The sequence below is a fragment of the Hoplias malabaricus genome, chromosome 3 (assembly GCF_029633855.1).
Source record: "Hoplias malabaricus isolate fHopMal1 chromosome 3, fHopMal1.hap1, whole genome shotgun sequence".
NCBI lineage: Eukaryota > Metazoa > Chordata > Actinopteri > Characiformes > Erythrinidae > Hoplias > Hoplias malabaricus.
This window is the reverse complement of record NC_089802.1, coordinates 30,005,327-30,030,980: the sequence shown is the minus strand read 5'-3', so window position 1 is coordinate 30,030,980 and position 25,654 is coordinate 30,005,327. Positions and strand designations below refer to the sequence as shown.

General features: G+C 44.2%; 1 protein-coding gene across 2 annotated transcripts in view; it reads right to left on the bottom strand.

Moving 5' to 3' along the window:
• Window positions 1–4,162: 4,162 nt before the first annotated feature.
• Window positions 4,163–25,654, bottom strand: part of ngfrb (nerve growth factor receptor b) — a 42,294-nt gene continuing 20,802 nt past the window's right edge. The window contains exons 3-6 of one of the 2 annotated variants that reach the window (XM_066666559.1): window positions 24,958–25,329; window positions 7,124–7,364; window positions 5,387–5,547; window positions 4,163–4,745 (exon numbers count right to left, since the gene is read on the bottom strand). In XM_066666559.1, the coding sequence (XP_066522656.1) occupies window positions 4,426–4,745; window positions 5,387–5,547; window positions 7,124–7,364; window positions 24,958–25,329 (1,094 nt within the window). In that variant the 3' untranslated portion in view covers window positions 4,163–4,425. The remainder of the gene's footprint in view (window positions 4,746–5,386; window positions 5,548–7,123; window positions 7,365–24,957; window positions 25,330–25,654) is intronic. The other variant, XM_066666560.1, reaches the window with a different exon arrangement.

Sequence of the window (25,654 nt, the reverse complement as noted above, 5' to 3'; positions counted from 1 at the left end):
GGCATCCGAGAAAAGGCTGACAAAAAATGAAGCAAATTCAAATATTAGCCTTTTTCTGAGCGCAGAGAAAGATACGGCAAAGTCCGACGACAACAATAGCAGTCACACTAAAGAGTACATGCCTTAACAGTAACATAGAAAATGTACAAAAGATAAACATTAACCAAAAAGTTAAAATAAAACTAACAACAACATAAACCTGATGTGGCTCTCAGGCACTTGACGTGATGCTGAATACATATTTACACTTTTAAGTGCTACAGTCTAAACTGGAAAAAAAACAAATAATAATAATTATAATAATAAAAGAAACATTACAGAACATAACGTCACTTCTTATTCAGAACAATTACAAATACCCCTTTTTACAGAAAGGGAAGAAACACCTTCATTAACATGTCCCAACATTAAAACATAGTCACAAGAACTGGTCAAATGCAGCAATTAAAAAAAAAAAGAAAATTAAAATGTCACAGTGCCTCAACAGAACCTGGCTTTGTCCTAATATTTAAAGGTCATTCTGCAGACGTTTCAAATACTCTGCAGAATTACAGGGTCAGGATGTAAACAAAGTCATTGAGAGTGGTTTGGTTTGGTGTGAAATAATCTGTTTTAGAGACAACTTACAGATTCAGAATACTTCACAGGAATGGTGACAGGAACCAGACGTTTGATACTTCTTAAAGCGACCTATGAAATTGTTATTAAACATATTTTACCACTGTGAACACTATATATAAAGACATGGGAATATTTGGCCATTCTTAGCTGGTAAATAAATTGAATATATTTGTGCTGCAGTCAGGCTTCTGGTTCCTATCCCAACCACTGTAAAGAAATCTGTGAATAAATTTTAAACACAGATTCCTACAGACATTTAGAATATTCAAATGTAATACTGCCTTTTAAATCAGAAACAGATCTGTGATTGTAGAATGCTACAGCATATGATTTTACCACAGTAAACCTCAGTATCACTGCTGAGATGAACCCAGAAACACTGGCAATTTTTGGAACAAACAGCTCCAGTGATTTGAACAGTAATACGAGAAGAACCAATAAAGAAGTTGATAAAGTAACTGATAAAGCAGTATTAGCATACTAAAAAAGTGAATTAAAGGCACCGGACCCTGATACTGGTTCTCTCTCTACTGTTATACACTATACCACTGTAAGTGCCTTACATCTGCAGGTGGTGGTCTGCTATCAATGCAGGAGCATCGATGGTTCTGTGGGGCCTGAAATGCCAGCGATTTTTACCAGCAATGTTTTTAATCTGTTTTTGAAACTTTGCTGTGTCTTTCTACTTTAAGGTTTAAAGATTTCTGAGTGGAAATACCTACCAATAGCTGTACTGACTGTCCTGTAAGGACTTTGCAAAATGCTGAGGAAAAGGCCTCCTGACCTCTCAAACATCAAATCTGGTCTCTTTTTTTGACATATGTCTTTGGAGAGAGACATTTGGAGATGGTCACTGTCACATATATAAACCCTGAGACATTGTAGACCCCAGATCATTTTCTCCATTTTGTTGAGCCTGGATCTAAAGAAGTGTTTTGTACCTTGATCATGTACATCTATTGTTATTAATATTATTAACCCGTCAAAAGCTGTTTATGTCGCCTTCTGCAGGTCTTTACCTTCTCCCTCCCTGCTTTAGAGGCATTATTTCAGATGGGCTTTAAGGCTGGAGGAGAAATAGAACATGATTTATTCCATATTGTGTTATTTGCCTTTTGTGGGCGGTGTCTTGTTTCCTGCACTAATTTAAGTCATTTTGAATTAACCTGAATTGGTCACACAGGATGCCAGTCCATTTTGTGTGTGGGTAGTTTGTTTCTTTGGTGTGTGTGTGTGTCACTCTCTATCTAGGTCACAGACTCCATGACCAACCTCTTTTGTCATGGTGATAACCCTGGGCAGGTAGTGACCAGTATCATTTTACATTCCAGCTAAAAAACAAGAAGATAAAAAATGGTTCTCAGATTTCAGATGGACCACCAGGACAGTGATGCTTTTCTGAAAGGTTTCTCCATTAAATATGGACAAAACAACCTGATAATATATAAAACAGAACATAAACAGAACCCCTTTTCTGCATGGTGTTGCCATATGGCAACAGTAGTATATTGTTATTTTCCAAAACATGATCCCCCCTACATTTTGGGACACAATTGGCTCAACGGGGTGTACTTTGATTAAAATTGGATGCTTTTGCGTAAATAAAACTAATATAATTTTCTATATAAGAATGTTTTAGAAAACACTAATATCCAAGTGTTGCCATCTGGCAACAGCATGTTAAAACTGCAGTCTGCAGTGCATACACTAGAGTTAATTACTATTCTTTCATTGGATACACTGGACAGTGGCTTTAAACCTTCAATGTTTTCCCTGCTGTGAAGTTTTATGCATATTTGGCAAACTTTGTTTTTATTTCTCGTGCCTGGATGATGACTATATCTATGGCAGTGAACTGGTTTCCACCCACTGTATTCATTTGAGGCTGCAGTTGAACATCACACCCTGTAGCCATATAGCAACAAAATCCAAATTTTTTATTGTTTCTATTAATTTAATTTCTCATTAATTAATTTTCAGTGAGAAAAAGACATTTAAAACATAATGTGTTTTCTATGATTTGTGCCGTAAATCACTATTTAGAACATGAAAATGATGGTAAGATAACGAAGTTATGGAAGCGTAACATAGCAATATGAACTCATTAGCATCATCACATTTGTGATTCTCTCACTCTTTTCCTTTTTTCTTCTGGTATTCTTTTCATCTGCAACCTATATCCTAGAGCTATGAGCTTCTCCTGTGAAGTTTGTCCCCAGATAGTTTTCAGTGCTAGTCTTGTAGCCTCCAGGCAACATGTCATCCATAAGTGATTTGCATACAGTGACATGGCATATTTATGTCATATTTTACAGAATATACAACCTTCAGAATTTTCCACAAGGGAAGACAGAGGGATTTCCGAAACAACACGAGCTAGCGCACTGGAGATAATGATTATGATGGATGACACAGATGTACTGAAAGCTTACTTAAGAGTAGGGCTGAATGTTCTTTTTTTCTTTTCTTTTTTTTTCTGAGCGTGCGGGGGTTGGCAGCCAATTAATTGTGTTTTTCGTTTTTTCGTTTCGTTTCGTTTGTCAATCAATATTGCCATTTAAGCTGATTATTTTCAGGATTGTTACTTGAATTGAATGATTGAATGTCACTTCTGATTGGTCCGAATCAGCTACAGGCAGTTCACAAGCTATGTATTTTTGGGTTAAATTTCCCAACTTAAATAATAATATTACGTAGTACAATGCATGTTGCACATATGTAGATTGTGAATGCAATATAAAAAATTAATCATTCAGCCCTCTTTCAGGCCTGGTTTTTGACCCCAGATCTGTCCGAGATTCAGTGGTCTATCTGGGATGAGCGGATGGTAATGGGTTAAATATTACACTGGGGACAGCTACAATGGTATATATGATGTATGTAAACAGGCTTAAGACCACACCACAGAGACAGACCGTAAACAAAGCGGTATCATTCCAGCACAGATTGATTGACGTTAGAAAATTTCATAAAATCTGGTTAACACAATCCTAACTTTATTCACCATAGATCTAAAAACACAGCAGAAAAAAAGGGGCCTGTAAATGTGTCTAAGAATTGTCTGCTAACATGTTAACATAAGAGCATTAAGAATACTATATTATTGCTGTCCAAAGAATACCATGTAATTAACATGTAGTTAACAACATCATTTGAACCCAGCAGCTGCCCTTCATATTGTGTGATTCTCCAAAATAACGTCAGAGAGCAGAAGTCTTTTTACCTAGACTTCCGCTGAATGTTAAGAGGTTATTTCCTTCTGTAAAGTTACTATTTACATGTTTTTCTTTGGATTGCAGCAATATTCTTTGCTAGCCATGAACTAACACACTTGCCCTGAGCTAATGTGCTAGTTATTAACTAGTGTTGAAACTGTGAGCTAACACACTAATCCCAAGCTAAGTTGCTATCTAAAATTTAGCATGTTAGCTCTAAGCTAATATGCTAGCCATAAGATTTGGTGTCTGAAATGAAAAGGCACCAAACTGTGCTGGACACTGGCCTTCCAAAAAAACTAAAATCAGATTTATTAAGCATTCAAATCAGATATTGTTGGCTTGCTGGAAGTTGAGGCACATGCAAAACAGAAGTGGACAATACTGGCATAGATCCTTAAAGTCCAGTGGCAGATGGCATTAACACTTAGCATGTTAGCATGATGAGCTGTATACTGCAGTGTACATTAGGATTTGTGGTTATGGATGTGTTTTGGAGCTGTGGCTATGGCTTTTATGTGTATAAGGTTGTGTGTGTGTGTGTGTGTGTGTGTGTGTGTGTGTGTGTTTGTGTGTGTGTTTGTTTCCCTCATACAGCAGATGTGGCAGTGGGCTTTAGCAATATGCTCTGGGCGATGTCCTCTCGGTTGATCTTCCTGAGCGCTGAGCACAGCGTGTCCACGCTGGCTTCCTCCTGTCCAGCCCAGTCGGACAGCAGCGCCTGGACTGGCCTCTCCTCCTGCCTGAAGGTGGCAATACGTTCCTCCTCGTATCCCAACAGCCCCGCCAGGCTGCACCAGTCGCCGTCCTGCAGCCCATCAGCATCACAGCCACCAGTCAGCAGCTTCTCCACCTCCTCACAAGTGTGACGAGGAAGGGCCAGTGGAGAGCCCCCATCCATCTTCACCACTGAGGGAGAAGTCAAAGTCAGAATACTTTGTTTATCTCATGATTTTAGATTTACAGATTAAAAAAAACTAACTGGATGGTCTTGATTTACGATTTGTGGGTTGGTGGGAGTTTCAGATCCCCAAATTATTGTGCTAAAATCTGATAATATGTCCCCTTTAAAAAACAGAGCACATTATATCAAACAGGTCAGTAAATCGGGGCAACTTAGAATAGACCGCAGTAAACCATGATCTGTTTGTGACCATATTTGGTCTCAGTCCATGTATTTATGGACCACAAAACAAGTTATGGGAACCAGGGTTACACAGGTTCAGCAGAGAGGACAAAAATACCCCAAATTCCAGTAAACAAGCTGCTCTGTTCCCTGATGTCCAGAGGTTTGTGGACACCTTTTCTGATAAGTGAATTTAGTCATTTTAAAATGCATCCATTGCTAACACAGCTTTTCCATTGTGCGCACAGTTTGTAGACTCTCAATGGGAGATTATACACACTGTGTGCACAGCAGAAGCTGCAATTAAGCCTAAGGTCACCATGTCACAAGTGTGAACTATAGGGATCTAGTCTTCTTAATATCTATTCAGTGTATAGCTTTATGCAGTGTCTGTGATTTTACAGGGGGGGGGGGGGGCATATACCTGTGTGTGGTGGTCCCTGGCCATCCTGTAAACTCTGGCTGTCCACTGAGATGCCACTGTCACTGTGGAGCTTCTCTCCCTCGGGTGAGGGTGTCTGGCTGGGGTTAGCCGCGCCTGCTCGGTTACTGCCGTCCTGTTTGTTTTTTTTGCAGCTGTTCCACCTGTTCCACAAAAACATGCACAATGAATAAATATTTTATGGGGCTCAGAGCTTCCTTTAAAGGAGCAATACATTATTTTTACTACCTTAGGAAAAAAAAGCTTTGTAGTTTTTGCTCCATAGAACATGTCCCTCATATGGGGGCGGCCATATTTAAAATAGAGTTGATACATAATTTCTTATACATCCAGGTCATGTGTCATCATGTTTAAACCACAATTTTGGGTGCAGGGGGTCTTCTAAAAACCATAAAGTCCAGTTTAGAGATTTAGCAACAATTTAGCAAGTGTAGAATACAGGGAATAGAATAGAAAAAATAGAAAAAGCACTGACATTGTGGTTCTCTCATGTCCTGCCATCACATTTCCCACTGTCCTAGTTTCCTCAGTGCCTTCTTCTACCACTGCCTATGATTTGCGATTGTGATATTTTAGCTTGTTTCACCGGATCAGTACCTGTTAACGTATTAGGCTTTGCCTGCTGTAGGAAGTAAGTCAATGTCATGCCCTCCAACCATGTTTTTAAATATTTCATGGCTCAGCCCCTGCAGTTTGAAGCTAACAGACATTTGCCACTGTGGGGAAGTCCTATTTCCTTTCATGTCCACTCCACAAAATTTGTACACACTCAGAATAAAGGTATGGTACAGAAACAATATGGTCACTGAAGGTTGACTGCTAGACTACTAGAGTACTAGACTGCTAGAGTACTAGAGAATATGGAGTACTACAGAGTACTCAGAAATGATGAGTTAACATGTAGACCAGCCTCGGCTCTTCTGGGTAGACGTTACGTCAGATAATAAAATTTTGCTGTGAGGATTTGGTGGCTTTCAGTCACATAAACTTCAGTGAAGTCAGGTATGGTTGTTGGATAATTAGTTCTGGATCACAGAGTCCACTTCATCTCATCCTAAAGACTGTGAATGGTGTTTCCTCACACCTCTACTGCTCCGCATCCCAGTACCTTTTCCTGCTGACACTTGGCATTGTCCATGGTAACTTCATGCTTGTGCTCTCATGTTGTTTCCTGCTTTTGTAAATGTGTAATAATGGATGCATCTTAAATGTTCAAGCGGTGTCCAAAAGTGTTTAGCAGCAGGGACCCAGAGCCTCAAGTAAACAAGCATGAAAAAAAGGAGGCTGTTAAAGACAAACACTCAGACTTGAGAAGAACCAGATGACCTGGTTTAAAAATAGAGTGGCCCGGTGGTGTTTGGGCAATGAATATCTTATGATCTTCTGTGTTGGGAGTGGGACAAACAGCTGTGAGTCTTTGGACAGAGCTGCCTCTGTTACGACGGCACGAGTGACAGAATGCTTTCAGATTTCAGCTGTGATAAAAGAGTCTCTCTCCCTTCTCTCACCTTACTGTATATAATGAACAAGGCACATGTGATGGGTCTCAGGTTTCTCTTTCTCTGAGTAATAGTTGAGTAGAGAAAGATAAAGAGAAAAGAGAGAGAGTGAGATATTCAATGTATAATTTATATTAGATTAGACTGAACATCGATGTCCACAGTGAGTGAACAAATGTACCATAAAGTTTTGAACGTAGAGTGTATGCTGTTTCCTCACCGTTTTAAGACGATGATAGCCACAAGGCAGAGCAGCACAGCAGGCACGATGGACGCGTAAAAAGGGATGAGGTTATATCCCATGCCCAGGATTTTTTTTGTGGGCTGGGGGTCCATCGTTGGGGTGCTCTCCACTACTCCATCTGTCGGCTCTTCAGAGCTAAGGTCATCTATGGTCAGGAGAGGGGAAGGATCCACCGGAGGAAGGGTGGAGTATGAGACATTCAGGAGGGGCCCGTAAGCTGGAAGAGAAAGAGAAATATCAGAATTAGAATATATAGAATTTTTATTTAGAAGTATATTACACATTTTAAAAATTAGTCTTAGGTGAGTGAGGTCTACAACTCTGGTTTAAAAAAAAAAAAAAAAACCTTAGCAGGTCTAGATTTGATGGATTCGATTTCTCCGAATTTAATGTTGCACTTCTGTAGACAACAAATGTAGAATAAGTCTAGGAGGCGTTTCACACTGTGTGCAGAATCACAGCATGTAGCATGGAGTACATTTACAGACTGTATATCTTTGTTAGCAACAGGTGAGCTACTGTTGCTGACTTCACAGCTACAAAGTGGACAAAGGAGGTAGCACTGCTGTGTCTGATCCACTCGTACCAGTACAACACACAATAACACACCACCACCATGTTAGTGTCACTGCAGCGCTGAGAATAAACCACCACCCAACCCTGTGCTGACCTTGGATTAACAAGGTGAAAGGAGGCTAGCAAAGTATGCAAAGCAACACATGCACTACTGTCATTAATAGCAGAGCTACAAAGCACAATTATATGTTCAGTGGAGTTATAGAAACTATGAAGAACCCTCTTTTTTAAGGGTTTAGTGAAGACCTAACACAATGGCACCTTAACACAGCCTTAGCCTCAGTGATACAAACAGGGAATCTGAAATCTAATTACCTCTGTTCTGTCTATTATGCTTTATCTTATAAACAAAGTCTCTAAAATTGACTCTAAATCAACAATTGAGAGCAACACTAGGCCCGGGGGCAGTCTGAAAAGGTCTGGAGGAAAGCCGTTATGGTCATGACTGCTTTATTTGGTCCACGGTATTGTTAGAGCCTCCAGACTGAGAAATGCTCCTGTGGATTGAGTTAGACATGATTGGATCGGAAGCTATAATAAACACACTTTGTTCAGAGTCGGGCCTAATGGACATTAAACTGGGCCAGTGTTTGGAGATGGGACAGCTGAGGGGTGGAGTCTCAGTCTAAATGAACCAGGCCTGGCCTGAGGGCTGTGAGAGGAGGGGGTTGGTCAGGGGCCTGACAGATGGACAGACATCAGATATTCCATCCATATATGGGGTACAGATGCCCCAGGGTATTTGTATATAACTGAGGGGTGGGGAGTGGTTTGGGACTCTTGGCTAGTGTAAAGGGACCTCAGGGTGTGGCAGTTATTGATTCAGGGGGAGAGAGAAGTGAAACTGAATGATAGATGGCAGTTGAGCTCCAAACAGTTCTCACATGTAGTGTCCTTCTGTATTGACCATGTCCACAGCGCCTTCATTATGGCGTCCAGTCTTTTCAGGAGACCTCCATTCAGGTTTTCCCAAAAAGATTATTTTTCCCACATCTTTCCACAGTTCAGTCTTTAAAGTTGGTTTGCATTTTTCTTCATAGTGATCTGAGTAATCCCAAACACATTCAGAGGTGTTGAGTTCACTAGAACTGTCCCAAATATCATGTTTAGTGTTTAGGAGCTAAAGCAGTAATATTAGGCCAATATTTGTATATTTGGTGGGCAGGAAAGTGTCCTTCAGAAAATCAGAGTCCAGTGCCCGCTATAAAATCACAATCTCCAGGCTGCTTTTCTTGTAGAGGGCTAACAGCTTACAGCACCACTAGCCTCGCTAAAGGGCTCACTCAAGGCGCAGTGTATGCATGGGTTAAGAGCTTCATGGTGGTGATCTAATTCTAATTCCAAGTATGAAGTATGAAATATGGTTCAAACTTATTCTGCCTCTGTGGTGTCTGCCCTTTCCATTCCACCGCATCTTGGGATTGTATGCAACTTCCACTAGGAGAAGGGCTGCCTCTCACCGCAGGTAACAAAATGGATACTCATGAGAAAAAGTATGTCTCCACCTAAGATATGAATTCTTTCATTCATTATCTGTAACCGCTTATCCAGTTCGGGGTCGCAGTGGGTCCGAAGCCTACCCGGAATCACGGGCGCAAGGTGGGAGCACACCCTGGAGGGGGCGCCAGTCCTTTACAGGGCGACACACACCCACACATTCACAGCTATGGACACTTCTGAGTCACCAATCCACCTACCAACGTATGTTTTTGGACAGTGGGAGGAAACCCACATAACCCAATGTTTTTAAAAAGGAGATTAAAAAAAGAACTGAGAAAATGCCTTTAGAAACGTGTGGGTTACAAAATATTCAGCCAAACCTGTTATTGAATCAGGGTTGCCAAAACCTTTCTACACAACTGCATGTCCTCGTGAGCACCAGTCTGGTTTGCTCACCTCATTATGGCTGATATGTGATCGCCTTAAATGAGGTTTTGGTCCCAGAAGACCGAAGAGGTACATCCCACTTACTCCTGCTTAAACAGGTCAGAACAATCTCGGACTGACCTCAGTCCATCAGTAACGATGTACAAGAAGCAGCTGGGTTTGAGTCTGGAGCCGATACAGAGTCACTCTGACTACGATTAAGAACAATTAAGGAGATCAAAAAAAACATCAAAACCTATTTATTTAATTTGGAAATTCTGGACTTTTCTAAAAAGGCAAACAAAGCAGACTTTGTCCGTCCAGGACTTCAGAGACACATGAAGCACATTATGTTTCAGGCTTGCGTTCCAGTATACATGCTGTGTGTGTGTGTGTGTGTGTGTGTGTGTGTGTGTGTGGGATACGGCCACTCCCTGTTCCCGCTCACATATCAATACGCATACACACACATATACACACACACACACACACAGAGGAGAAGGGACACCAGACACCGCCCTGGACAGAGATCCTCTTTGTTGAGTACAAAACACCCACACACAACCCTTTCTTTCCTCCCTCTATGTATCTATCTCTTTCACCCTCTTCCTCTATCATCCCATCTTGCATTTGCGCTGCTCCTCTTTCATTGCGCTCTCCTGCTGTCCTCCATAAAGACCCCTCTCACTCATCCATGCCTTCCTCCTCCTCCTCCTCCTCTCTCTGTCCCTTTCTCCTCCTTTCTCACTTTCCAGGCCGACTGTCTTTCTGTCTATGGATTGCGCTATAACCCTTAAGCCCTCGACAGGAAGGAGGGCCACCTCCAAGGTAAACAAGACTTACAACATGTGAATATGTCCCAGTAAATCCAGCTGCTGTAATAAGTGTATTCAGCTACATTAAGGTGTGCAGGTGTTCAACTGTGTGCACATAATTTGTATCACCTCCAATGAGAGCAGACATTAAAGGGCTTAAGATAACTGTGCTCTGTGCCATGTGTCTGCTATGGAAGGGTATCAACAGCCCAGATCTGTTATTGTCTGGCATTGTGATCAGTTGTGAGATAGAGTCATCCCTCCCTCCCAGAGGAAGCCAGGATGGCTGAGGCATCAACAGGGATCGAACCAAGTGATAGAGACAATGCTCAGACCACCGCACCACACCAGAGCTCTGATGACACCCACCCTTGCTGACTCAGCTCTGGCTATAAAGCATTATTAAGACATGAGGGTAACATTATCTGCGCCGATGGCCTGTGAGGCGGTTAAGGGAAACATTTAAGGGAGTACAGTCTTTATATACAACGTACTTAACAGTAAGTGCCTTAGGGCTGTTCTTCAGGGGAAACCAGGCTTAATGTGTTTTACGCAACTGGGTACTGAGCCTTATGGGCTGGGTGGTGACCTCCTTGTTTCAGCCACTATGTCAACACCACAGGGAGACTGGGCTACAGATTTGCTCTTAAATATTTGGCCGTGAAGAGACAAAAAATAAGCTTTGAATTGTATGTCATCACTTATTATTCTCTCTCTCCCTCCCTCCCTCCCTCCCTAAGGCCCTGTCCAAAAGGATCCATTTATTTTTAATTTCAGACATTTTTCTCTCTCCCGTTATTAAAAGAAAATAAAAAAATTACCATGCCAGTCCAGTAGGGGGTAACTCTATAAGAGAGACATCAAAACACTTTGAAGCAGTGGTTTAATCCCAAATCACTCCATACTCTCTATGTAGTGCACGACGCAAGTCATGAAATGACTGAATTTAGATCTTAAGGTTTTATAAGATGTCTGTGATACATCATTTATAATATTTATATTTATTCATATATGGGACCCTGTGTGAAATCTAGTGTTATCTGAATGTATTCATTGTAATTTTATGACTCATGTAATTCACTATATAGGGAGTGAGGAGCTATTTGTTATGCCTTATCATTCATTTATTCATTTTCCCTAACCACTTTCTGTGCAGGATTTTGACGTGTCCAGAGCCCACGCAGAATCACTTGCAACACGGCAGGAACACACCCTTGACAGGAAGACAGTCTGTGACTAAGCACCATTCACTCAAGCAGTCACTCACACACACACTCACTCACTCACACCTATGGCCAATTTTATACACTCAGTGTGTGGAGGAAACCCATACTGACACAGGGCGAACACGCCACTTTACAGACAGCGGCTCGAGGCAGGGATCGAACCCAACCCTCCAGGACTCTGGAGCTGTTTGTTGGCATTTGACTGTTTGTCTAATGCTGATATTTAAAAAGCAGTTATTGGAAAAGCAGTTATTTGTGTAAAGTCCCATTATAGTCCTGCTCCATTATAACACGCACAGGCCAGGAGAAAGGGTGTTGGCGTGTGCTAAAGTGTCCCATTAGCGCTGGGGTAATTACCCTCTGGAGAAGGCTTCAGTGGAAGAGCAGGGTTTTGCAGGAGGGGAAATGCCTCACGTCTCAGCTTTTATAACATTCCTGGTAAAGCAGCATCAGAACAGGCTTTATTCCTTCAAAATCTCTCTTAGAGTTAGCTAGTTAGCATTAGCGCATAGGCTTTTTCTGTTTCTGTTAAGTGTACTTTATTGTACATTCTCAGACCACAGTGTCAGTTTTCAGATATTTGACAAACAGCTTCAACTCTTGGGATAAACAAGCACATGTCTCAGCTCTGATACAGTCAGGATGGATAATCTAAGTGGCTACAGCAAAATATGACGATTACATTTTCGGTCAAATTCTGTTAATGTAACCGATTGTGAGATTTGGCTTTTGAGCTCCTCTTGCAGTTTCAGAGTGTAATTCACTTTTACAGCACTATCCTGAAATCAAAGAGGGGGGGGAGAAAGTAGTGGTCTCATAGTTACATAGTGCAGTTTCTGCAGTGCTGAGTCTAGAGTAGGAAAGAGAATATCTATTGTCCCTATCACAGCTCAGTGGATTCAGTGTAGGCCTGGAACCCACCACGTCGAAGTGCTCACAGATGTATGAAAGAATGAATGGAAGAGTTGCATATGTTATTTTTATCTGACACTAGGGGTATTTTTGCCTCACGCTCTTTCCAACTGTAATTTGTCTTTTCTAAAATTGCCGGAAGTGTACTCTCAGTGCGGGTGTGTGATTCCCCTCACTCCCTCTGCTCTAGAATCTCCCTCACAAATTATTTCTTGCATAATATCACACATGCATCTGTGGAAAAGAGAAAAGTACAGGCCTTGGTAATCCCTCAATTATACCATATTATGGGGCTTGTGTATGTGTATTAGAAGCATGCTCACACACACACACACGTTACTCTGAGGTAAGCAGGTGTGTGTGTGGTTGGCTCGAAGGTAGTGATGCACATAATGATCATTTTTCGGACCCGCCCCGTACTGCGATTTTATTGCCTCATGTTTTGTTTAAAGAGAGTAAAGTATGGAACTGGTGCCAAGGCAAGCCTTGTCATGCTACACAAGGAGGACGGTTTACTCCTCTGTGTGTGTGTGTTTGTGTGTGTGTGTGTTAGAGAGAGTTTTCTCTGCGGCAGAATGTGATATTCGCTTGCAGAGGTCAGGCCGAGAAACCTTATAGGCCAGGAGAGAAACTCCAGCTCTTCTATCGACCGCACTCACTTCTCTAAATCTGCTCCCTCTTTCTCTTTCTGTCCTCCTCTCTATTACCCTTCCTCTTATCCATCCCATCTGCTCCATAAAGCACATCCATCACCTCTTTTGCTTCTCTCCTTCTTTTCCATTCTCTTCCCTGCGCCAAAGAGGAAAAGGACCATCCCGACTGTTATCAGAGTGAAATCCTACAGCCAGCGTTTGGTCTGTAAATCCACGCTGAAAATGCAAAGACAAAATATTAAATATTTTACCCTTTGATTTGAAATTGACCACTGGGTGTGTATGCCTACTTAATGTGGACATATTTTTCACTTTTCCAAAAGTGGGAAAACAGTTCAGGGGTCTTCACGAAACATCGGTGACCTGCTTTGGTCAAAATACCACAAGGATCAAGCCCTGTTCCAAACAGCAGCTTTTAGTGCCTGATTCTTTAAATGATAACGAGCTGCTTGCTGGTTACTCTGACCTGAGCACACAGCAGTGAGGAGTGAGGAGCGGAATCTCTGGTTTTTAGCCATTTTCTCTCTGTTCTCTTTCTTCTGTGTTTTTGTTTTATCCGTCTTTACTCCGTGCTCATTGTGTTTGTTTTGCCCATTTAACCACATATTTGTGCTCTGATGTAAATGCAGGTCCAGCCTTGTGATTGGAGAGACTCAGACGAGGGGGCGGAGCAATCCTAAAGTCTCTGCACTTTACATCAGAAGCAGAGCAGATGTTTTTAGTAAATTTCTTCTTTCCTGCATGTGTAGAAACTGTAGAAACAGTTTAAAACCCACTGAGATCTGTATGTCTTGTGCACTAAGCTAAGCCTTGCTTTTAGCCGGAGTGCTAATGTTGAACTAATGGTCTTGGGTCAGAAATGGATTTTATCTGTTGATATCAGGAGTTAGCATCCACTGACTGGAAACCTGATCCCACATCAGCATTTTCAGACTCCAGATTTGATCAGTGCTAATGTGTAAGGCTGATGTTTCAGCAAGTAACTCAGGCTGGACATCATTGGACTTGAGTAATTGGGCGATCAGAAGGTGGTATCTGACACCAGATGGACATTTCAGCACAGTCAATGGACCAGTCATCAGCATTATCTTGGCCCCATATGAGAATGGTAAAGACCTGAGATCAGCAGGGGATTTCATAACGAGGTAAGACAGATGTCTGGAACTACCGTCAGATCTTCATTATGGCTTGTGGAGACATGGTTCCACACCTGCTGTGCATTAGCCTTTTCATTAACCTTTCCTCTGACATGGCTCCCGTTCTCCTGCCCCAAGTTCCAGATCCCACAAGACCTCCTAGAAGAGATGCCAAAGGGTCCCACCACGGGTAAAAAAACAAGTTCCAAAAACGAGGGGACAGTAGGTAAGGGGAGAATAACACCAGAAAACAGTGATTTGCCAGAAAGCAGTGATTAGTGTCAGTGTCCATGTGGAGTTCACAGTGTTCTACCAGTGTGTTCTTCACCCAGCCGCTAGGAGTTGGTGCTGGTCCAAAGCCTGTGCCAAACTGACTGTGTGGATCATTTGATCTGATGTGTTGACCCCTCAAGGGAGCAGCCAAATGTGGAACAACAACAACAACAACAAAAGCCCTTCTGAAATGTATGCTTACTACGAGTTCCATACAGTTTGGACCTAGGGGATTTTAGATTGGAAACATCTGAAACTGGCGCACATGGTAATTAAGTTTGGGAATGAAAGAAGCCTCCACTAAAGACCTGGTCCTGGACAGGATGACAGGTTGAGGCTTGACGCCTTGACAAAACATGCACCAGTGAATAACCCAACAATTTAAGTGCAGTGCGTGGTTGCAGGAATTTTTGGTGCCTTCTAAAGATTCCGGGGAATACAGAGATATCACTGTGTGCCAACGTCCAGATCGGATGTTGCACCTTCCTGCCCATCTGATGGACAAGAGGATCTTGTTATTTCAAACATTGTCCTTCCTCACACATTTTTAGTGGGGGTTTATTTTGTAAAAATGCCTATGACTATTAATGAGAACAAATATGGTTTCTCTACCAAGGGACTGAGACCAGACCCACATTCAAACCCCAGAGAAACCCCAATTCAGAATCGCATGAATAGGCTTGAGAATGTCCCTCGTATGGCTGCATAATGGGTACATAAATGGAATACTACACCACTAATAATAGAGAGGCAAATCAATAATGAAGCCGTTCTTCTAGAAACCAAAGCCGTAGCGGTGATGTCATGCATTGGCAGCTTTGGCCATGGCACTGTTGACATGTGGGTCACTCTGGAGAAGATGGTGAGATACGAGAACAGACAGAAGCTATGTACATCTGAAAAGGAAACTCTTGGGAGCCACAAAAGAACAGAGTAAGCATTCCTTGAAACGATCCACATCAGGAATTCTGGCAAGGCTGCGTGGATGGAAATGCCAATCTCATTTAATGGAAAGGCTTCCCCAGGGGGGGACATTAGCTGAGGGGCCGTCACACTGGGCAAATTTATGAGGCGACAAATGGGGTGACACGAGCTGGGCCACACGCCTGGCCTTCACCTCTGGACTCTAGGACCAGGGTGTCTGTGTTGGGAATGTGATGAGCGGAAAAAGGCAGTAGCGTGCTCTGGATGGAGTTAGATTTGGATGAGATTGAGTTTGAGCAATGAGGGGAGGAGGGCTAAAGAAGAGAATGGCAAAGCATTTCAGCCCTGTGTTGGACCACAGACTAGATCTTTGGCCATAAGGCTTGCATTGTCTTAGGCAGAGGCCAAACGGGTAGGGTCAGCTCTGGGTGCGATAACTCTACACAGGCACAATATGGCTCTATTTGTTCTTGCGTACATTCAAGAGCCTCCTTGTAGCTATTGATGTGATAAATGTATGATATAAAGGACGTGGAATGTGAGAACACAGATAATCAGCTCGATCTGCTCCACTGCCTTTGTTCAAACTTCAGATTCAGACCCTTTCAGAGTCGCAGCTCTTCCGCCAATTGAACTGACCAATGAACCCTCACTTCCTTAACAGCAGGTTTGAATGTCTGCAGTTTTTGAGTTCGCAGAACGTTGCTGATTTTTACTGTATGTGTTACTTTGCGTGGTCTGCCACTTTGAGGCTGATTTGCTGTGGTTCCCAAACGCTTTCACTTTTCAATAATTCCACTCATAGTTGATCGTGAGATCCTTCCTTGAGCTCCACCTCACTGGTTCCCATATAGTGTATCAAAAAACTGCTCCTGACCTAAAATCACAGTCATAGTGTAAAAAATATATAATACTTAACAATATATAATATAAAATACTAAAAGTACTGTTAGACTGTGTTTACTGCAGTGTAACCCAAACACCAGCTTAGAACACTCCACCACCGATGGCATTTACACCTTTGGTGGCTGGGATTCTCACACACTCACAATAGTGGGCAATTTTACACAGTCCGCTGTGGGAAGAAAATACAGGCCCAGGATAGGAAATGAACTCAGGATTCTAGAAGCAACTATACTACACTTCCACTGTGATAGGACTAACTCCTGGATAATAATCAGTACCAACTAGCACATATCAGGTAGGGAGAGGCTGATACAGTGTGGGGCCACATACAGTGGATCTATGACATAGATACTATATGTAGTAGATATACTATATGTAGATTTTATTTATTGAAAAACATCTGTGATGCTTCTATTTCTCTTGATCTCTTCTATCTCTCTCTCTATCTGTCGCTCACACACACATACACACACACACAGAAGAGAAGCTGAAACCGATCCCTTTATTAATGCGATTACACATCACTTTCGTGTTGCCTCCTCCGCTAACCCAAATGGTTTCCTGTGTTTTGGCCGTACCGCACACACATGCACACACACACGCACACACATTTCCAATCTCTCATTACACCGAAGGCCAAGAGGAAGTCTGACAAAGATTCAAAACCATTTCTCAAAAGTTAATTCCCACTGTCTACTTTCACTCTTGCAACCAACAAACGTCCCCCTTTACGACAACTCCCAACAACTTTTTAAACTAACACAACTTCATGTGACTGGAAGCACCTGCCATATAAGCTCAACACATTTGGAGGAGAACATTAATTGCCTATTTCTGCTACACTAGCTATCACACACCAACCAGCCCAGTGCGAAAGTGCTATAGATCCCAGACATACAGTGCACCATACCTTTGAGTCTGAGTGTAGTTTGTGATCTAGAACTAAACATCCAACGTTAGAACTAATGCGGCTCCTGTCAAATCCTTAAGGGCAAGGCTACAGTGCAGCAAAGGAGGGACTAACCGCCTATTAATGCCGAGCAGGCATGTATAAACAGTTGACTTTCTCTGAAAACTTCGTACAACTTAACCTTAAGCCTTTAATCACCTGAGTGGTTAGTTCTGTATACACAGATGAAATTGGCCCGATTCTGACCTTCCATTCCCTTCATTAGGCACCGGGCTACGGTAGCCTCCCATGACCCCTGACATTCCACCTCTAGGCTGAGATTAGAGGGAGAGGTCAGGCAGGGTCAGGACGCCTATATTGTTGAATCGTTGTCGGACAAACATCTCCAGCATTGAAATAACTCACACACACACAAACTTGTAGAGGTGAATAGTGGGGGTATTACATAAACTTAATTTTGCAGAGACTTACCATTAATTTCTCATAGGTACTGCTATCTTAACCCTAACCCTAAACTTGACCCTTACCCTTAACCCAACCTTAAAACATATTGAAATGTATAACAAATGTATTAAAATGATTTACATTGTGGGGACCATCTGGTGTTCCCCACATAGAAGACAAGTTCCCACAATGTGAGTGTGTAAACAGGTCTTGGTTTCCACAATGTGACATAATCCTGGCACACACACACACCAGATATTAAGATGTAAACACCACCCTCTTTAGACTCAGGGCCTGTTCCAAACCCCACACATTTCTTTGCATGAACATTACTATGACCGTGAAAGTGCATCTTAATGTGCCGACTGTTTATTACACGTATGGGAAATGGGACATACTTGGACACTTACTGGACAGCACACAAGCACCCTCTCAAGTTGTGACAGATATTTAACGGCATTAGCATTATGTCAGTTTGACATTTTAGGTCTGTCCTGCCAAAGTGCTCTAAACACCAGCGAGAGGAAACACTGCCAACATCTCATTCATCCAACGCAGACAGTAGCTTGGAAGAGAGCCAAAGCTCACACCAAAGAAGATCAGGGTGTCTCACTAACAAACTCAAAATGGTTTTCTTTGGTTTGTTTACACTTTATTTTTTTATTTTTTTTTAGATCGGCCACTGGCATCCTGCAAGAAAATGAATCCAGACATATCAGACATAACAGACAAATCTACTAAGTATACACACACACACACACACACACACACACACATACATATACACACACATTGGCTCTCTTGCCAAGTGCTGCCTGTTGGGACCAGTTTGTAAAAGTTGGGATGAGAAGCTACTGAGATGTTTGTCTTCACACTTGTGATAACAGCCTCCTAATGGGACGGGAAATGGCAAAGCCTTCGACAGGATATTGGCAGAACTAATGCCACATTGATACTAATAATAAACAACAGGCAAAGGGCAGATTAGGCCATTGCATCACCAGCTATTTTTAATGTAATGACTTGGCAATAACTTTAGCCCAAAACAGTTTGATGCCTTTATTAAATTAATATTTGTTGCATTTCCCAGACACTCAGTTTAGTTTAATAATGGTACATATTTGGACTAATGCAATGGTATTCCTCAAAAAAACTAACAAAAAATGTACTGGTGTGGAAACCCCAATCTACCACATGAATGACAGTGGCTTTACTCATTTTAATACACCAACCATCCATCCATTCATTGTCTGTAACCCTTATCCAGTTCAGGGTCATGGTGGGTCCAGAGCCTACCTGAAATCTATAGGCGCAAGGCAGGAATACACCCTGGAGGGGCACCAGTCCTTCACAGGGCAACACACACACTCACACATTCACAGCTACAGACACTTTTTTTGAGTCGCCAATCCACCTACAAACGTGTGTTTTTTGGACTGTGGGACGAAACCCACGCAGACACAGACAGAACACACCAAACTCCTCACAGACAGTCACCCGGAGGAAACCCACGCAGACACAGGGAGAACACACCACACTCCTCACAGACAGTCACCCGGAGGAAACCCACGCAGACACAGGGAGAACACACCACACTCCTCACAGTCACCCGGAGGAAACCCACGCAGACACATGGAGTACACACTACACTCCTCACAGACAGTCACCCGGAGGAAACCCACGCGGACACAGGGAGAACACACCACACTCCTCACAGACAGTCACCTGGAGGAAACCCACGCAGACACAGGGAGAACACACCACACTCCTCACAGACAGTCACCCAGAGGAAACCCACGCAGACACAGGGAGAACACACTACACTCCTCACAGTCACCCGGAGGAAACCCATGCAGACACAGGGAGAACACACCACACTCCTCACAGACAGTCACCCGGAGGAAACCCACGCAGACACAGGGAGAACACACCACACTCCTCACAGACAGTCACCCGGAGGAAACCCACGCAGACACAGGGAGAACACACCACACTCCTCACAGACAGTCACCCGGAGGAAACCCACGCGGACACAGGGAGAACACACCACACTCCTCACAGACAGTCACCTGGAGGAAACCCACGCAGACACAGGGAGAACACACCACACTCCTCACAGACAGTCACCCGGAGGAAACCCACGCAGACACAGGGAGAACACACCACACTCCTCACAGACAGTCACCTGGAGGAAACCCACGCAGACACAGGGAGAACACACCACATTCCTCACAGACAGTCACCCGGAGGAAACCCACGCGGACACAGGGAGAACACACCACACTCCTCACAGACAGTCACCCGGAGGATACCCACGCGGACAGAGGGAGAACACACCACACTCCTCACAGACAGTCACCCGAAGGATACCCTCGCAGACACAGGGAGAACACACCACACTCCTCACAGTCACCCAGAGGAAACCCACGCAGACACAGGGAGAACACACCACACTCCTCACAGACAGTTACCCGGAGGAAACCCACGTGGACAGAGGGAGAACACACCACACTCCTCACAGACAGTGACCCGGAGGAAACCCATGCAGACACAGGGAGAACACACCACACTCCTCACAGACAGTCACCCGGAGGAAACCCACGCGGACAGAGGGAGAACACACCACACTCTTCACAGACAGTCACCCGGAGGAAACCCACACGGACAGAGGGAGAACACACCACACTCCTCACAGACAGTCACCCGGAGGAAACCCATGCAGACACAGGGAGAACACACCACACTCCTCACAGACAGTCACCTGGAGGAAACCCACGCGGACAGAGGGAGAACACACCACACTCTTCACAGACAGTCACCCGGAGGAAACCCACACGGACAGAGGGAGAACACACCACACTCCTCACAGACAGTCACCCGGAGGAAACCCATGCAGACACAGGGAGAACACACCACACTCCTCACAGACAGTCACCCGGAGGAAACCCACGCGGACAGAGGGAGAACACACCACACTCCTCACAGACAGTCACATGGAGCTGGAATTAATACACCAACCTCTATACCAATTCAGCTTCTTTAGTTTATGTCTGGAACAACGATGCTAACATTGCTAACAAATGCTAGAATTTAGATTCACAGCTCTGTATTGATTCCACTTTTTCTTTTTTGACTGAAACACACCCTGCAATATGCTCTGTAATGCATCTCCCATGGTCAGGAGCACCACAAGACATTTAGAACTGCCAACTCTTAAACAATCGAGTCCTCATCTGGTTTTTCAGTGCCTCATTGCTGACTCGTCTTCACAATGGTGTTTGTTTTTAGAAAGCATGCGGTAAAAAGTGACCTGAATCAAGAGGAACCCCCGACTCTCGTGTCCAGTTGCCCACAGGCTCCATGTCTAAAATACCAACCACATTCATACGAGATGTTAAGATGACCTCTGCCAGCCTGGCCCAGATATACAGGGAGGGGTCCATGAAAAAGCCAAGTGTGGGGCTCCAATTGGGGGGATGCCGTCAAGATTGACCTCCTTAACCCATGACCGTTAGAGTGCTGGGGAACCGTCCAGTCGGCACAATGATGTGCAGTGTCAGGAAGTTGGGTCAACATTCTTGGAAACTGTACTCAGAGTTAAAGAGCAGTTCATCTGGGGAACAACAATGTGTGCCTTTTACTCACTGAGTTTATGAGATTTCTGACTGTGTAAGAACAGCTACAGTCTTGTTTCATCAGTTGTGTTTCTTGCTCTTCACTTAGAGATGGATAGAAACTGACCACTGACGAATGGGGCAGAAAGGGGGCTGATAAATTGTGCAGCGAAAAATGAGCAATAAAAGTCCCCACTAGTGGATGTTAACATCCTGGATCAATAGGGGAGTTGGAGCTCATAAAGTGGCCAATGAAAACAGCAGCACTATATCCACCAATCAGAGGCCGTAAAGCTTGACCCAATAGAAAACATGCCCTTCTTATAAATCAAATCTGAAGAGTAGGACAAAGTAAGAACAAATACACTCATTCATTTAACTGCTTTAACCACTTCATCCTGATCATGATCACTGTAGGTCTGGAAGCTACCCAGAGTCATTGAGCGCAAGGGAGGAAATCCTGGAGAGAGCACCACACCATCACAGGGCATCACACACTCACCCAGTCACTTACACCTGTGGAAAAGGTTCACACACTCACCCAGTCACCCACACCTGTGGAAAAGGTTCACCCACTCACCCAGTCACCCACACCTGTGGAAAAGGTTCACACACTCACCCAGTCACTCACACCTGTGGAAAAGGTTCACACACTCACCCAGTCACCCACACCTGTGGAAAAGGTTCACACACTCACCCAGTCACTCATACCTGTGGAAAAGATTCACACACTCACCCAGTCACTCACACCTGTGGAAAAGATTCACACACTCACCCAGTCACTCACACCTGTGGAAAAGGTTCACACACTCCAAGCCACTCACACACTCACACCTGTGGACAGTTTCGCACACTCACCCAGTCACACACATTCACACCTGTGGACAGTTTCACACACTCACCCAGTCACACACTCACACCTGTGGACAGTTTCACACAGTCATTCAGTCACACACTCACACCTGTGTAAAATGTTCACACACTCACCTAGTCACTCACACACTCACTTCTGTGGACAGTTTCACCCATTCACCCAGTCACACACATTTACACCTGTGGACAGTTTCACACACACCCAGTCACACACTCACACACATTCACACCTGTGGACAATTTCACACACTCACCCAGTCACACACTCACATCTGTGGAAAAGGTTCACACACTCACCAAGTCACTCACACTCACACCTGTGGACAGTTTCACACACTCACTCAGTCACACATTCACACCTGTGGACAGTTTCACACACTCACCCAGTCACTCACACACTCACACCTGTGGACAGTGTCACACATTCACCCAGTCACACACATTCACACCTGTGGACAGTTTCACACACACCCAGTCACACACTCACACCTATGTAAGATGTTCAAACACTCACCCAGTCACTCACACACTCACACCTGTGGACAGTTTCACACACTCACCCAGTCACTCACACACTCACACCTGTGGAAACGGTTCACGCACTCACCCAGTCACTCACACCTGTGGACAGTTTCACACACTCACCTAGTCACTCACACACTCACACCTGTGGACAGTTTCACCCATTCACCCAGTCACACACATTCACACCTGTGGACAGGTTCACACACTCACCCAGTCACACACTCACACCTGTGGACAGTTTCACACACTCACCCAGTCACTCACACACTCAAACCTGTGGACAGTGTCACACATTCTCCCAGCCACTCACATTCACCCAGTCACTCACACTCTGGACAGTTTCACACACTCACCCAGTCACTCACACACTCACACCTGTGGACAGTTTCTCACACTCACCCAGTCACTCACATTCACCCAGTCACTCACACTCTGGACAGTTTCACACACTCACCCAGTCACTCACACACTCACACCTGTGGACAGTTTCTCACACTCACCCAGTCACTCACACACTCACCCAGTCACTCACACTCTGGACAGTTTCACACACTCACCCAGTCACACACTCACACCTGTGGACAGTTTCACACACTCATCCAGTCACACACACACACACCTGTGTAAAATGTTCACACACTCACCCAGTTACTCACACACTCACACCTGTGGACAGTTTCACTCACTCACCCAGTAACACACATTCACACCTGTGAACAGGTTCACACACTCACCCAGTCACACACTCACATCTGTGGAAAAGGTTCACACACTCACACCTGTGGACAGTTTCACTCACTCACCCAGTCACACACATTCACACCTGTGAACAGGTTCACACACTCACCCAGTCACTCACACTCACACCTGTGGAAAGTTTCACACACTCACTCAGTCACACATTCACACCTGTGGACAGTTTCACTCACTCACCCAGTCACACACATTCACACCTGTGGACAGTTTCACACACTCACCCAGTCACACACTCACATCTGTGGAAAAGGTTCACACACTCACCAAGTCACTCACACTCACACCTGTGGACAGTTTCACACACTCACTCAGTCACACATTCACACCTGTGGACAGTTTCACACACTCACCCAGTCACTCACACGCTCACACCTGTGGACAGTGTCACACATTCTCCCAGTCTCTCACACTCTGTACAGTTTCACACACTCACCCAGTCACTCACACACTCACACCTGTGGACAGTGTCACACACTCACCCATTCACTCACACACTCACACCTGTGGACAGTTTCTCACACTCTGGACAGTTTCACACACTCACCCAGTCACTCACATTCACCCAGTCACTCACACCTCTGGACAGTTTCACACACTCACCCAGTCACTTACACACTCACACACCTGCACACACACATGGAGCATCCAGCCTGAAAAGGATGAAGTGCCTACAGAAGATTAACAAGTGAACGAACGAATGAATGAATGAACGAACAAACAAATTAACAAATACACTCACTCAGTCACACATTCACACCTGTGGACAGTTTCACACACTCACCCAGTCACTCACACACTCACACCTGTGGACAGTGTCACACATTCTCCCAGTCACTCACACTCTGTACAGTTTCACACACTCACCCAGTCACTCACACACTCACACCTGTGGACAGTGTCACACACTCACCCATTCACTCACACACTCACACCTGTGGACAGTTTCTCACACTCTGGACAGTTTCACACACTCACCCAGTCACTCACACTCTGGACAGTTTCACACACTCACCCAGTCACTCACACCTCTGGACAGTTTCACACACTCACCCAGTCACTCACACACTCACACACCTGCACACTCACATGGAGCATCCAGCCTGAAAAGGATGAAGTGCCTACAGAAGATTAACAAGTGAACGAACGAATGAAAGAATGAACGAACAAACAAATTAATATTCTAACCAAAATAACATAACTGATGGGGTACAGTTTTCTGAGTAACAGGTCGCAATATCCCAAATGAGGATGAAATAGGCAGTTTTTTGATTGGACGCAGTATTCCACACAGCATTAAAAGTAACCAGATTACACCATGTGTACAACCTGCAACATTCCCTCTGACACTGTACAGTGTTCCAGCCAAAGGTGTAAGGTGTTAGTGAGGAGTGTGCACTCTACCTGTACCTGCCCCTTCTGCACAGACGGTGTCTTTGCTGGATGTACAGTGTTTGAGCTCCTCCTGCTCCTCACACACGGTGCAGGGCAGGCAGGGGTCAAAGGCGCTCTCCTGGTCCGAGTAGGTGTCGTCCAAACACTCCTCACACACAGTGTCGCGGTCATGGTCACAGCGCAGCAGAACTCCCTGACCAGCCGGACACACTGTACACGGCTCACATTGGTCTGACACCGTCCCTGAGAAGTAGCCGTAATCACACACACACACGGCGTTGTTAGAGTCCGTACAGGGGGTTTCCATACGCAGGAGACCATCGCACTTCGTACATGGCATACACTGCTCTGTGTGGCTGAAGTTCTCTGAGAACGTCTCACCTGGACAGAGAGAGAGAGAGCAAGAGAGAGAGCATTTACAATCAAACATTTCACCATGTCAAATCAATTCAATGTTATGGTTTATTTTATGTGGGCTATGAAATGCACATATTGTTCTCACACTCCTCGAAAGTCCTGATGTTAGACTTCACTTTTGCTAATACACTACAAGTCCAAACAACACTCCTTATAACTAGTCAGTTCAACTAATATAAGCTCCGCCCATTGCTTATAGAACTATTTAACAGGGCACACACAGCTTGTGTAATCTCCACAGAAATGTGGAATGAAACGGGATGCTCCAGACCAGCTGCCCAGGCAAAGT